The sequence below is a fragment of the Tupaia chinensis genome, unplaced genomic scaffold, assembly GCF_000334495.1.
Source record: "Tupaia chinensis unplaced genomic scaffold, TupChi_1.0 Scaffold148470_1, whole genome shotgun sequence".
Taxonomy (NCBI): Eukaryota; Metazoa; Chordata; class Mammalia; order Scandentia; family Tupaiidae; genus Tupaia; species Tupaia belangeri.
The window spans coordinates 1,019,765-1,035,407 of record NW_006208319.1 but is presented as its reverse complement, the minus strand read 5'-3'; the positions used below and the strand labels follow the sequence as shown (position 1 = coordinate 1,035,407).

At 37.2% G+C, this 15,643-nt stretch overlaps 1 protein-coding gene across 1 annotated transcript in view; it reads right to left on the bottom strand.

The window, feature by feature from the left end:
- PKHD1 (PKHD1 ciliary IPT domain containing fibrocystin/polyductin) overlaps nt 1-15,643 on the bottom strand; it is a 578,800-nt gene that overhangs the window by 256,307 nt on the left and 306,850 nt on the right. Inside the window, exon 53 of the mRNA XM_006170441.3 lies at nt 11,600-11,728. Within this exon, the coding sequence (XP_006170503.1) occupies nt 11,600-11,728 (129 nt within the window). The remainder of the gene's footprint in view (nt 1-11,599; nt 11,729-15,643) is intronic.

The window sequence follows — 15,643 nt, the reverse complement described above, 5'->3', positions numbered from 1 at the left end:
ATCAACCCAAATGTCCAAAAACAGATGAGTGGATTAAAAAAATGTGGCATATGTACTCTATGGAATACTACTCAGCCATAAAAAAATAAACAATGAGTCCCTGACATTCGACTTAAAGTGGATGCATATGGAGGACTTAGTGCTAAACAAAGCAAGTCAGAGTATGAAAGACAGACTTTTATTATCCCCACTCAATATATACCAAATGTCTGAGCTATATAGCAGAAACTGAAAGTTTGGAAGGTATACTCATAGGGAGGGCAACTATAGATACTAGAGTCAGTAAGAATAGGGTTAATACAGGAGTGGGTAATGGAGGGAGGAAGGGGAATGGGGAAAAATACATTTAATTGACACAAAAATGAAAAGTTATTTGAGGATGATAATGTATATGGTAATATCTTTGTCTTGACCAATATGCACCATATTCATTGTGGAAAAAACAATGTCATATGGTGTAAACATATATACTGATTAATGTAAATTTTGAAAATTAATAAAAAACATTTATTGTGCAGTTTCATATTTTTGAAATACTGTAGCTCTAAATTAAGTGACTGCTGTCTTACATGAAGTATATTTTTCAATCAAAATAATTGAACTATACAAATTAACGAGTTCTATTGGACTGAACCTATTACATGATCCTATTAACTAAGAACACTTGGCAGTATTCTAACCAGAGAGTGGCCCAGGGCAACTCTGAAGTCTACCACCTTTGAAGTCTGTTGTACCATTGAGAAAAAATTGCTTTTTTATTTGAACAAAGATATCAGGATCCTTGAAGATCATTCTAATTATGTGAAAAGATACAAATTAGAGACACTGCATTAGAATTTTTCATTTGCATTGTAGAAGCCTACAGAAGGTATAAAGATTAATCTCAGGCAATTTCTTTTTCTTTTTCTTTCTTTTTTGTTTCTTTTTCTTTTTCTTTTTTCTTTTTTCTTTTTTTTTTTTTTTTGTAGAGAGAGATTTTTGCTATAGGGCACATGCACTTGCCAGAGAGACAGAGAGAGGCAGAGAGACAGAAAGCAAAAAATAAGCCCCTGAAGGGTAATGGCCATGCTGCAATCTCTTCTCTTTGATTCTCCTCTCAGGATCTTGGGCACACAAGCACAAGTGCCTGGCATGAGTTTTAAGCCACCGGGCCCAGGACTCCAACTGTGGTTGACAATGTGGGAGTCCAGCAATGTAACCATTACTGCTTATCACAATCTCTGGCACTTTCTAAATTGTCATTCTACTAGTCCTCTTTGGAACATTTCCTGTTAACGAACTCTATCATCTTGGTATTATTATTTTTCTCTTGCTTTCTGTCGCCCTACTTCTCATTCTGAATTTGTGATTATTCCTTCTTTCATGTATCTTCCTGCCAGTTAAATTAAAATTTCTTCCAAGATGTTGGATCATGCCCCCTCTTGTCTCTCTCTGCAATGGTTCTCATGTTAGTTCTAACCCTTATTCAATCCCCAAGACTTCCTTAGTCAACTCTTCTGAGGATTAGCAAATTTAAATCCAGATTCCCAATTGGTTTCCCTCCCAAACCCCATGTCCACATTTCCTGTTACTATCCAGGCATCTGCACATGAAATTTTGTGTATGTCTAAAATGGGATTTAATATCCTCCTGTGCTAAACCTGCTCCTTTCCCTGAATTCTCTATTTCTATTTATAACACCCTTAGACATTGCACTAACCTTCTGGTTATCTTTTTAGCCTCATTTTTCCTTACACTGTACAATTTATAAATTGTCAGGTTCTGCCAATTCTACTTTTCTATCAAGTTTACGATACATATTACATTTTTCTATATCAATCACCATTGCGTTTATTGCTACTAAAAAGCTTGTAATTTACACCGGTAAGAGCAAGTACACTTAAAAGGCTTGAGAAGATAGTTTGTTAAAGAAGTCCTTATAAACTGCAAATGGAGGTTTATAGAGGTTAAGTAGGAGAAACAATTTGCCATAGTAACAACAAAGTCATACCTAACTGAAGCAAAGCATCATAGGTGTTTCATAGAGATCCAGGCTAGGCTGGAAACCAAGGTACCCATTAGAGTCACTGTTCTGGCAGACTAAGGCAAGAGTACGTAAAGTAAACATGGTGATTTCTAGATATGGGTAAGTTTCAAAATAAACTCAGAGTCTCATATATACTGTATTTGGCAATATGATCTGCCTACCCTAGATAAATGTATCCCTTCCTTGAAAATTACTATACTCAGCAATACTAACACTCATGGATTAGAACAGTGAATGTGTTTCTCAGGTGAGTGAGAATAGGAAGAGGTTTGAAAAGTCAATTGGAATAAAACCCTAATTAGTTCCAGCAAGTAAGCAAGTCATAAAGAGTGTCAGAGCTTACATGACTTTGGATCCCAAGAGAAGATTCTAAGTGAGTTCTAGTTAGCCTAGAAACAAATAGCATGATTGAGTCAGGCATAGATAGACAAATCAAGAGAAGATTCTAAGTGAGTTCTAGTTAGCTTAGAAACAAACAGCATGATTGAGTCAGGCATATATAGACAAACTGAAATAAGAAAAGGGTTCCAACCTATTTCAATATATTTTTATTTTCATGTTCCTTTTGTCAATTAATATAAATCACTACTATGATTTGAATTTAAATTCTAACTTAAAAATTTTTTTTCCAGAAGTTTATGCACTCATTAGAGAAAGACAAACAGGAGGAAGAGGTGGAGGGAAAGTAAGAAAGCACCCCCAAGGAGATGGTCACACCTAAATCCATTATTCTCTATTTATCCTGCCTTTTTGGGATTTTTGGACAGACATCCACATATATCCTATGTGTTTTACAAGCCACTGGGTGTCTTGAAATCCTATGTGTTTTACAAGCCACTGGGTGTCTCCACCTGCACAGTCAGCTGCACTGTGGGCTCCAACCACCTTAACTACCATAATGCCAGCTGGCCTGAAATTTTAATTTTATAGGAAAAAATGAATATAACTGTAAAAATACAGTTTTAAAAAAACTACAACTCCAGTTATTCACTCTGGAAAGGGTACCACCTCAGACCATTTGAATCACAGTCATTGCAACTTTGAAAGAACTTCCTAATGTCCAAGTGTTCTGTCTCACAAATGCAATTCTATTTTAGGAACACAAATCTAAAACACAACAAATAAAGCTACAGTACTCCTTCTTAGAAATTTTGAGAAGCAATTTGTAATTCAAGGAGACTGAAATTCTACTCTTAATCTTGGTACAAAACATAGGTTTGGGTAATAATATTAACACATTTCATAGCTTTTTACAATTTTGAAATGCTTGCACTTGGTGTGTCCCATGGTCTAGTAGTTAAGGGGCTGCCCAAACACATTTTAAATCCTAGCTCTGGTGGCTTGAGAAAAACACCAGTGTATGTGAAAGCATGACCAAAATTCAGATAGGGTGGAGAGATGGAGGAGAAGGAATTGTTCATTAGCATGCCCCATTAGCGGCTTTTTCCTTTCTCTTCCTCTCTTTGCCCCTCTCTAGTGAGTGCATGTGCACTCTGGAAATTAAAGAAAAAAAATCATAAAACACTTGCTTTATTTTAGCTCATTTTACTTATGTTAGCTACTAAGTTTCCTACAAGTTCAATAACTTCAAGTAATTATATATATACATACATACATATATATTAATATTTTCCTAATAGAAGTAAATTTATATCAAAGTAAAATAAATCACTAAACATACAGTTCATCAAAGAACTGCATATTGCAAAGATTTTGTATCTGGATTTCCTTAAATGATAAAATTCTATAGCATATTTTCAAATGATTCGATATGCAAAAAGTCAATTTACATTCAATATTTCAAAAATAAACTGCTCAGGGATCCATGAGAATACCTGTTCCATGGAGCCTGAAATCCTGATTTCTCCTCTTTATGTTGAAGACTTTAATATGGCTTTAATACCCATTACCATTAAGCAATATTCATTAAGATCTATGTTTTCCTCTAAGAAACTGCCATAAAGGAAAGAGAAGTATACAGTTTCTAAAACTCTTTTTGCCTTTAGTTTCAGGTTCCTTTTATGTATTAATTTTTACTTGATAGTAATGCTGATTAAAGTTTCTCTGTCAAAAATACCTCTTGAGGACCAGCAGTTAGGGTAATGGCTATGTCGCTGGACTCCCACGTAGTCGACCGCGGTTCGTATCCTGGACCCGGTGGCTTAAACTCACGCCAGGCACGTGTGCGTGCGTGCCCAAGATCCCGACAGGAGAATGGAGGAGAAGGGATTGCAGCGTGGCCATCCCCCCTGGGGGGTGATTTCTCGTTTTCTGTCTCTCTGTCTCTGTCTGTCTGTTTGGTGCGCGTATGCGCCCTATAGCAAAAACCTCTCAAAAAAAAAAATACCTCTTGAAATATCATGTTTATCTATCCTTTCCCACAAAATCTTAAAGAACAGATTTCCCATTCATGTTCTAAATAACGTTTTTAAAAAGTTTGTTGTTTCTTTGGGCCTTTCATTTTTGTCCTGAAATAAACTCCTCAATATTTTTCCTCCATTTCTCCCTTGTCTTCCAAGAAGAGACTCCTGGTTATGCATGTAGAGATTTGGCAACAAGTAATCAAACACTGTCATCCATCTTCATCTCAAAGTGTATAATCCCAAATCAGAGGCTAAATTATATTGAGGGTTGAAGAGGCATTGTACTTGATATCAATGCAAAGATATCAAGAACTACAGGTAATGAAAAATACAGAAACTAAAATCCTTTGACTTTCTCCTAGTACTCTTCAATTTCTAATTCATGAAAGCCTGCACAATATAAAGACTTTCCAGGCAGGGAAGACAATACAACTATATCAGGCACTAAACTATCTTTTTAGTTAAGTCACGTATACCTGCTCTTAAACACATACATGTGTACACATTCAGATATTTACACACATGCATCATAGTAAATTAAAGGGTAGGTTGAACAGAGATGCAGGAAGTTGGAAGAAGACATGAGACACTGATGTCATGTGGGTTATTGGCTGAGTTTAGTGGGAGATGACAGAGCTCTTAGTCTGCTCACAAAGCCCATAACAGTGCTCACAAGCACTTCCTCCATCTTGGAGCTAGTCATGCATGTGGGGAATACTCACAGAGTAGCTTCCTCCCTCTCAGAGTTCACATTGCAAGGAGCTGAGCTGAACCAAGTCATGGCCAAGTCAAGCCAAGGCCATCAGGGCTCACCACCCTGAACCAAAGCCAAGATGAGCAGGGCTAGTGCAGGGCACAGTAAGGCAGTAAGGCAGTGGAGTGCAGGATGGCACTGGCTGACCAGGTGCCCTCTTTTCTCTTAAAGGGTCTGCAGACAATAATGACTCATTGCCAAAACCAAACTGTCACATATGCACATGCACGTTACATTTAATGGCTTAAAACAGCAAAGTCATAATTACATAACAAGCGCACAAGCACATTACAACCAACAACATATGTTGTTTACCCTGTTGCCTTTAAACATGATAAGACAGGAGGTGAGGGGGCCAGACTAAGCCATTCTGATTCCATTTGTAATACAAGAGCCTAATTGCCCTCTACTGAATCTGGGCTGAGTTTGGTGTCTTGCTCACCAATAGAATATGATTGCCCACGGTATTCTGAGGTCACTAGAGCTGGCTCAGAAGGCATGCAGCTTCCACCCAGGTCTCTTAGACTGCTGATCCTTGTAGTACTCTCTCTTACCTACTCTCCAGTCACCACACTGTGAGGAAACCCAACTAGCCCCACAGAGAAACCCATGAGAAGAAAAACTGAGGCCTCTTAACTGATGGCCCCAGTTAAGCTCCCAGCCAGTAACCAGCATTAACTCCCAACCGTATGTGTGAGCATCATCATAGACCAGGAAGCCACGTGAGTTCTTAGATGTCCACAGTCTAGACACCTCTGGCTGCACTGCACGAAAGAGCCAAACAAAAAGGCTTTAGTCTAGTTCATCCCCACAAACCTGAGAGCAAAATAAAATGTGTGTTTTAAGTTCTTAGGTTCCGAGTTTGCTAAGTAATCAGAGTTGCAGAATAATCACGCTCCAGCTGTTACCATTCTGATGCCATGCATAGAAAGAACCCTGGTAATTCAAACCTAAATTTCTCCTTTCCCACTTGCTAGAAAGCCAGAATAAGTGAGGTGGTGGTCTATAGGATTCTTCTGTCCCATCAAATGGTACAAACCCAAAATTTTGAGAACTCCTCAAGCTATAGAAACAATACCAATATTTATAATATTTGACTCCTAATTCATTTTGCAGATCTAAACCTCTGGCTTTATGTATCTCATCCAAAATTAGGTATAGTTCTAGATGAAAAAAAAAAGTAATCCAAGCCAAAAATTTTATAAATATATCATTTGACTTATGACTTAATGATCATCTAGTTTCATATCACCAACCTATTATAAATGCCTTGCAACTTAACAAGGAAATGTGTTAAATATTTCCACCATTGAACATCACATGGATATGATGAGCTTGGTCATTTAAAGAACCCAAATATTGAAAATAAGAACAGAGGACCTATTATAAAAGAAAAACAGTGTTCTCCCATTCATCAAATAAAGACAGTTCAAAGTAATATGGAAAATGACACAGTGGATTCTACCACACACACAAAGATGCTGGAAGCTACATGATATCATCTCTATCTTTCAAAGCTGCATACTATCATCTGGAATTATAACACATTTTCTTCCCAGTAAGCCTGCCCTGTATGAAAATGTTCTTATCCTGCCAGAGCTGAAACTCAAAAGAAAATACTAGAAATATTTTACACAAATCTTCTCAGGTCAGCTCAGGACAATACATGAAGTTGAAGCAAGAGGAATCATTTTGCCAAATGAGCAAATATTCTTTATAAAGGTCTAAGATTTGCACAGTAATTTAGAACTTGTTCCTAGCACTTAAGAAATCTAAAATATATTTAAGCCATTAGTCCAATATTTTGAAGGAAACAACATCAGATATGTTTGTTTTAAGCTAAGTTACCATAAACTAAACTACAAGAGCAAATTCTTCATGATTACCTCACCTTACTTCATATAATACCACCGAGAAGAATTTACAACTCTTTCAAAATCCAATGTCTATAAAGACAGAACGCCTTGGAGGAAAATGGTACCATACTTAAGATAGCGATATCTTTTATTAGTACAGTAAAGTCTTATTTTTATGGAATAGGATGGGTCTGAGGTCATTCCATAAAATTGATTTCCCAGAAAATGAAAATAGGCAATTTACCCTAAGAATTTTATTGAAAAATTATGCTATTCTATTTGAATAATGATGGGAATGTTCTACACGTTTCCTTTATTAATGAATTAAAATACACAAAACACCATAAAATTATATTAGAGGTTCAAAAGTATCACTTAAATCTTCTTTACCAGTCACTTTCATTTTGTAAAATCAGCAGTTCCATTAAAATCGTATTATGTAAAAATGGGTTTTTACTGTAATAATAGTTATTACCTATTTAGCTCCCAAGGATGTTGTGAAAATTAAATAATAAGCCATTGGAAAGCAAATACAAAGTGTCGCTAATACCAGAGGCCAAGAGGGGCATCCAGATGGAAAAATGAAGGAAATGAGCGACCGATACATCGCAAATCACAGCTTTCATCTCTAATCCAATTATGCCAATACTCTACACAGTGGCCATGTGTGCTAATGGTATCTCATTTAATCTTCTTAACATTATTATGTATTAATTATAGTCCATATGTTATAAATGAGGGTCAGAAAGGCTTAGAATGTGTCCAGTGTCACACAGCTATAGATGTCAAAATCCAAATGTGCACCCAGGTTTATCCTAGTCAACAGCCCATCCTATATCCACTGAAGGATCCCCAGTATAGCCTTGTGGCTCATACTGTCCCTCAAATTCTTACCCCATCTTTCTTTTTTTTTCTTAAACAATTATTTTATTTAACTTTATTTATTTATTTATTTTATTTGACCAGAGAGTGACAGAATGAGATACAGAGAGGGAAAGTGAGAAAGCAAGAGAGAGTGTGGGAAAAAGAAAACAAGCCACCAGGTCTGGGGCTTGAACTGTGATCAGCCATGTGGGAGTCCCATGCCCTTAACCACCACACCACCTGCCAGTCCCTTTACCCCATCTTTCAAAGTCCATGTCAAAGGCTTTGTCCTCTAGGAAGCCACAAAAATGAAATACTTATCTGAAATACATTAATTATAAATGCAGTCTGTGTTTATTGTAGCTATTTGTTATATTAATTATGTACTGGGTTGTCGGAAAAGTCTTATTTTTCTGTTTTTCTATGCAAAAATGCATCATGACTTTTCTTTTAACTCAATATTATGTGTTTTATTATGCCAGATAAATTACCAAATGATGGAGATCACAGCTATGTCATTACTTGCTATTAGATCCTTAGAACATGAGCACCTGGTACTGTGCCTTGAATATAGCAAAATTTGAGTAAATATTGTTGAACAGAATCGCACAAGGGTCTTAATTTGAATTGTGACTACACTTGCTACCAGATCAAAGCAAATGCTTTCATCCATGGTTTACTGCATATAATATCTCTTTTGGAAGTTGCTCTAGTTTTTGCAAGGGTATGTGGTAAAAATAAATTCCTCGAGTACCCGACCTATAGTAGTACTCAGTAAAAGAGATCCTGTCTAAGTTAAGGGAACAATGCTTACAGTAAACAGAGAAGTACAAAAGAAGTACAAATTCTGAATAATACGTAGCCTCATTTGGAAGAATCGGACTGGGCCAGAATGGTAAGTTTTGGAAAAGAAAAGTTAGAGCTCTGAACTTAACATCTGATTTTCTCTCCCAGTTCCTTCATTAGCTGGGTAAAACCTGAGCAAGTTACTTAACCTCTCTGTATCCCAGATTATTCACATGAAAAAATGAGGATAAAACAGGATCTACTTCTGGAGCAGCTGTGAGAATTAAATGAAAAAAACACACCTGGAACACTTGGCATAGCATGTGGCAGAAAGTAAGCACTTAAATTACAGTTGCTACTGCCACTATTGTTATATAATTTTTAAGCATCCATTCAAAGGACAAGACATCACTTTTCATGGACCTGTAAAATCTTATAAATTCATGCACTTCAACCAAGTAACATTTACTGGGTGACTGCTTTGTACCAAACTCCTGTGAACTAACTTAACTCATTTCAAAGAAAGCTGGGAATGAAAGAAACTAGGAAATTCAGGAGAAGATGAAGAGTTCAGAGAGAAGCAAAACCACAAGCCGAAAGAGGAAGTGTATTTAACCCAAGAGTCCATCAGAGGGCAGAATATCAGGAAAGGTGTGCCAAAAATCAGAAGTGAAAAGTAAGCCAGGGCAGCTTCTGCATAAGAACCCAAACTAAGCAGCATGATGGATTTCACTGCCAGTCAATAGGAGGTTGGTCTGCCAGAATCAAAAGGAAGATTATTAGAAAAAGGCCAAAAGCAAGAATTTCATTTATTATATATTATGTATCTCTTTTCACTCACCTATCTTTTCATTTGAAGGCTAAAAATAAAGAACTATAAGTGTTCGTGTGGTTTTTTTTTCTTTTCTCTTTTTCTTTTTTTTAAATCAACCTCTCTGATTCTCATAGTAACACTAAAGGGCAAATCAGAAGATACCTTATACAGCCCATGCCTTTGCTCTCCCTTCCCCTTTCACCCCAAAGCAAAGATCTGTGCTACTTCAAGAGCAGCTTTATGGAGAATTCAGGCCCATTCTATGAAACGACCATGAACAAAGGAATGAAGGATGATGGAACATGCCAGGGAGTCAGGGAACACAGTGGATGCAGTCAACTGCAATGCCAAGCAAGATGGCTAAGATTGCTCCTCACTTGGCATTATAAACCCCAAAGGACACTAAAAGCTTGGCAACCTTCAAAAGCTTCTCTTGCTTCCTGCATGGGGTGGGGGAAACAGCATGCTTAGTGGGAAAAACCATAGCCCAGGGCGAATCCGCTAGCTAGATTCATCAAAGAGATGACTGAGACAGAACAGATTTTTCCTTTCCGTATAGGAATGACTCATGAGCTTGTTTATTCAAAAAGTTATATCCTGCAGAGAGGTGGATGATGAGGAAGCTGGATGATAATAATAATTCAAGTTGGGATTGGTCAGCTCAGTCCCTCCCACGTCTCCTCTCTCTCTGACAGTTTTACACAGATGCCCAGAAGGTGGACAGTATTGTTTTATTCTGCCTTCATACTGCATCTTCTATAAAAGTGATCAATATAATTACTCTCTTTCACTTTACACCTAGTCCTTTTAGATAAGAAATGTGCTTTTTCAGTTTAAGAAAGAAGACTTGGAGTGAGACTGCTTGAGTTCAAATCCTGGTAATGCTGAATTACAAGTTGTACAATCCTGAACAAATTATTTAATTGTCTGGAGCCTCTGTTTCTCTGTTGGTAAAAAAAGAGTGTAATAATATTGCTTACTTTGAGAGGTTATTGTGAGGGTTAAATAAGTTCATGAAGAACAGTCCCAGAACACTGTTAGTTCTCAGTAAATCTTTGACATTTTACTATTATTACTTCACAGATAGCCAATGTTCTCTCATTACAGAGCTTCTTTTATTCACTGTTATCATAAGAAGTTCAAAGTAAACCATAAAAGGAATTAGGTCTTTTAGAGAAATATAGTTTTTCTATGGAAAATGTTTTTTTCTTAATTTAGGACAATTTCCTGGAACTGTCAAGAACTCCTTTTTAAGAAAGAAGAATTTCATAAGTATGAGTATATACTAGGAATCAATTCTTCTATATGGTGTATACCAGGAGATAGTTCTAGAAACATGTTATTCTATTTTATTAATTTATTTATTAATTTATTTCTTCCCAGAATTTTGAAAAGTCATGGCAACAGAGCTTATCATTTTTTCCTCATCTCATACACAAAAGTTCCAAAGGTAAAACCTAAGAAGGCATTTGAAAAATGTTCTCTTCTATACCTTCACTGTCTTTCAAACTTAAGAAGAGTGGAAATTATAAGTCCATTATCTGACACATTAGGAAAAGTATCTGTGAGTGGATTATTTTAATTCCTTTCAGCATGATGATCACTTATTCTACCTTTTATGTTGGTAGACTGAGCATTTTCTGGATGTCACTGGACTATGAATTCCTTTCTTATATTAACTCATAAAAAGGAGGTTGTGGGGCTAGCAAATGGTGTAGTGTTTACACCTCTGGACTCCAACATGGCTGATCAGAGTTCGAGTCCCGGACCCGGTGACTTGGAAATCATACCAGGCACATGTGTATGTGAGTCCAACATCCTGGGAGAAGAATGGAGGAGAAGGGATTGCAGCATGGCCACCCCCAATAAGTGATGATTTCTCACTTTCCCTCTCACTGTCTCTCTGTCACTCCAGGGAGTGCACATGCTCTAAAGCAAAAATTTCCTAAAACAAACAAAGAAACAAACAAACAAAACCAGAAACCTCAGGGAGGAAGAAAAAAGGAGGTTGTAACATAAATGCCTACTTATTTTCATAGTCTGTACTGTGTTGTACGTTGTAAATGAAACATACCTTCAATCAGATTTCCCTGGCTCAGTCCGACAATGATTAATTTCAAGAGTTGCTTTACTCACTGGGTAAAATCAGGATGTCATCCCCAGGGCCTGGAATGGTATGGTTGTATCCTCCCCAACCCTCTTCAACACCTTGCCATGTGTCAGGGAGGGACCATTTTAAAGCTGATTCAGGTACAGAGGTAGAAGCTAGAAAATAAAAGAACATAAAGTAACTGTGAAATTCTGATTCATTATATTAACTTCTAAATTCTATTTTTATTTTAGGATGCTGGTGGTATTGTCACCTTTCAAAATATCTGCCCTTTAATATTGCATAAACTTCTATAAAAAATTTATCAGCTGAAAAGTAAAGAATTAATCCTTATAATATTTTTAAAATGCAAATAAGAAATGAAAAAAAGAATTGAATAATTGCCTATAATTTTACCACTAAGCAATAGCTGCCATCAAGATTTTATTTGTTTCCTTCTAGAATTTCCTAGCACTTTTACATAATTAAGATTATCATAGCCAGTTCTTATTTTTGCATCTCATTTTTCTTTTGCTATGTAAGCATTCTTTAATATCACTAAAATTCCTTGCAAGCATAATTTTAGTGGCTACATAATATTCTATCATATACAAAAATCAATAACTTAATCTATAATGTCTAGCATATGTCCTACAACTATCTTTTTGTAGTTATTGCCAGAGAGAGAGAATAAAAACTACCCAATGGGGAATGGTCACACTGCAATTCTTTTCTATTTCTGCATCCCATCAGGATTTTGAGCACACATGAAAATGTACCCAAAGTGTTTTCCAAGCCACCAGGAAGGACCAGAATTTGAACCTCAGTCAACCATGTAGAATCCAGTCCCCAATGCACAGTGCTTAACCACTGCATTATGGGGCCAGCCCTACTTTTCTTTTTTAATTGTAAATAATGTAGTATTAACTATCTCTACGTAAAACTGCTAATAATCCTGACTATCTTCTTAAAATAGACTCCTCAATGGAATGACTAAATCAAAGCTGTACTCTTTTCATAGGTCTTAATGCATATTAAATCTAAACATTTCCTAGGGAGATAACTTACACAAATTTGTATGTTCAATTGTATTATTGATTCTGTCTCTGCTAATCAAACGGCATTTTCCTTTCAACCTTTCACTGGCATCTCTATCAGAGAACAGAAATGTAAATCTAATCATTCCAGTGAGAACCATATGTTATCACATCATGCACAACATTGCACTGAACTGTACTTAATTTTATCTAGGATGCAATCACTAGTGGAGTCGGAAAGGGAGAGAGATTGTCCCAAGAATAGGATGGGGCCATCCCCATAGCCTAGTAGTTAGGGGAGCTGGATCCCACATAGCCAACTGTAGCTTGAATACCAGCCTCTACAATTTGAAAAAGACACTGGGTGTATGTGTATGCATACCCCAAATCCCAAAAGGATGGAGAAATGAAGAAGGTTTTGTGGTATAACCATGCCCCATTGGAGGATTCACCTCTCTCTGCATGTCTCCTCTGGCAATTAAAAAAAAAAAAAAGTAGGAGAAGGATAAAAAGGCCTTTTTTGGTTAATATGGGGAGGACACAGATTTTATCCAGAATTTGCTAATTTTGCAAGCATAAATAATAAGTATCTTCTCTATTAGAACTACACTAAAATAGTAGGGGTACAAAAAGGTATAAAATGCCACCCTGACTCCAAGAAGCTAATAGTGGTATTGATAAATCTTGGAAAGATAAAAACATGCAAAGGTACTGAGGACAGTTGAGTGGAGTTCTCCTTTGTAGTATCTGACAAAGGAAAAGAAGAAAGCCTTTACCAAGAGAAGCTTCTATCTGAGCTGCATTTTAAAAGTTTAGACATTATCCAGGTAAAGTTTATGGTGAAAGAATGGCAAGAAGTTTGCATGGGAGACAGAGGAGCAAAGGAAAGTAAGTGGAGATCAAGTGGAGGAACTATAAGCACTTCGGTGTTGCTCAACCACAAAGCAAAGAAGGAGATAAGTGCTCAAAAAATATCAGAAGCCAAAGTGTTAAGGGTAACAAAGGCAGAAAGGTCCAGAATTTCTAGCCAGTTCAGATAGAATTTAATGAGCTCAGTTTGGGCCATGTAGCATTTGGGGTACCTTTGAGATCTCCAGGTGGAAATATACAGAAAGCAGCGGATGGATATGAATCTGAAGGACAGAAGAGAGCTCTAATGTGAAGAGATGGGTTTTGGCATCATTCACCTAGAAGCTGTATTTGAAACTTCAAAGATGGTTGTGAGAGCTCCCAAGGATTACAAGGTAAAAAGAGAAAATGCCTGATGTACAACTATGGAAAACACTGAGTTATTTTTTCTACCAGAACCCAATTTCCCAATAGTCATGGTCTAATTAGAGCCTCAGGATAACTTAAAAGTATATAGATTGTGGTCAAACAGAAATTGTAGGCAATTTAATTAGTACAAAATATAGTGCACACCATGGGAATAAGGGAATGTCTCAGAACAAGCCTCACACAGAAAGAGGCTTCATAAATATTTTATAAACATCAGCACTATCATACCTTTCTAAGGTGTAACATTTCCATATATTTGCTTCCAATATTGCCTCCTTCCCAAGGTTATACCCTAAGTAACTAGGAACCAGGACAGGAGCATCATTTGTTGGAGTAGCCACTAATAGCCTCCACAAAAGCCAGAAAACATGTTTCTGATGCCTCCTGTCTAGTGATATTTTAAACAGTCAATAACCAGGTTCTTTAGAAACCTTGTAACAAGTCTCAAAACACTTAGTTACATCGATTTCATATCCCAAATGGTGATGACAAACATTCTTGACTTTCACTCTTGTTTATGGGAGGGCTGAAATTGCTATTAATTTAACCTTCATGTACTTATTCTAATTAAGGAATATTATTATGCACACATTTGATAATTGTATACCATTCTACCTTAAGATAAGGAGGAAAAAACCATGATACAGTCTCCTGTTAGTTTGGGAGTCTACACACTTAATAATGGTCTTCTATGTTACCATTATTGACACTGAAAGTTGGAGCTTTACGAGCTAAATGTTGATGCAGCAGTAAAACATGATACTCTCTGAGGCTGACCCACATGGTACGGTTCTGGGCTCATGTACAGAGACCTCCTTGAGTATGCTAAGCACACATGTGCACATCATCTGAGGTTGGTTAAAGCTGGGGTTAGGTCATTGGGGTGCTGTCTCTCTATCTCTGTCTCTCTTTTTCTCTCTCTCTCTCTCTTACTCATGGAAAAGATCAGTAAATAAACTTTAAGAATATAAAAAAGAGAAATGTTGAAGGAAAATAAAGAACCTACAAAAAGTAAAGAAAAAGCAGTCAGAGATATCCAGGGAGAATAAGGAGAGAGGAATGTCAGAAGCGTAAGAAATAGAGCATGTCCAGAGGGCAGAAATGATCTTGTTAATAGCAGAGTTCTGGTAAGAGGGGAAATTAGAAGTGACTATTGAATTTGGCAATCAGGGCATGGGTGACCAAATGAGTGCTGCCCCAATGGAGTGGCTGAGGTGGAATCCACATTACAGTAGATGGAGGGATGCACTGGAAGTGAGGAAGGGAAAAGGTTCCCCAGTGATCACCCAAAGCTTACTGAGGAACAGAAACCTTTAAGACTTGAGACTTTTTTTGGGGGGGGGAGAGATTTTCACTGTAGGGCGCGTGCGCTCGCCAGACAGAGAGAGACATAGAGACAGAAAGCGAGAAATCACCCCCCAGGGGGGATGGTCACGCTGCAATCCCTTCTCCTCCATTCTCCTCTCGGGATCTTGGGCACGCACGCACACGCGCCCGGCGTGAGTTTTAAGCCACCGGGTCCGGGACGTGAACCGTGGTCGACTATGTGGGAGTCCAGCGACATAGCCATTATGCTAACTGCTGGTTCCCAAGACTTGAGACTTTTGATCTGTTTCTCAATATTTCAATTTATTTTGAAACTAGAGTCCATGAATTTCGGTCAGGACCAATATTGTTTTGAGGTTCCACTCTGCTTCCTTATGCAAATTAGTCACTGGGCAGGAGCACTAAAATTTGAGAAACTATTAAGCTTGATAAATGAGCTAAATGTTTCCC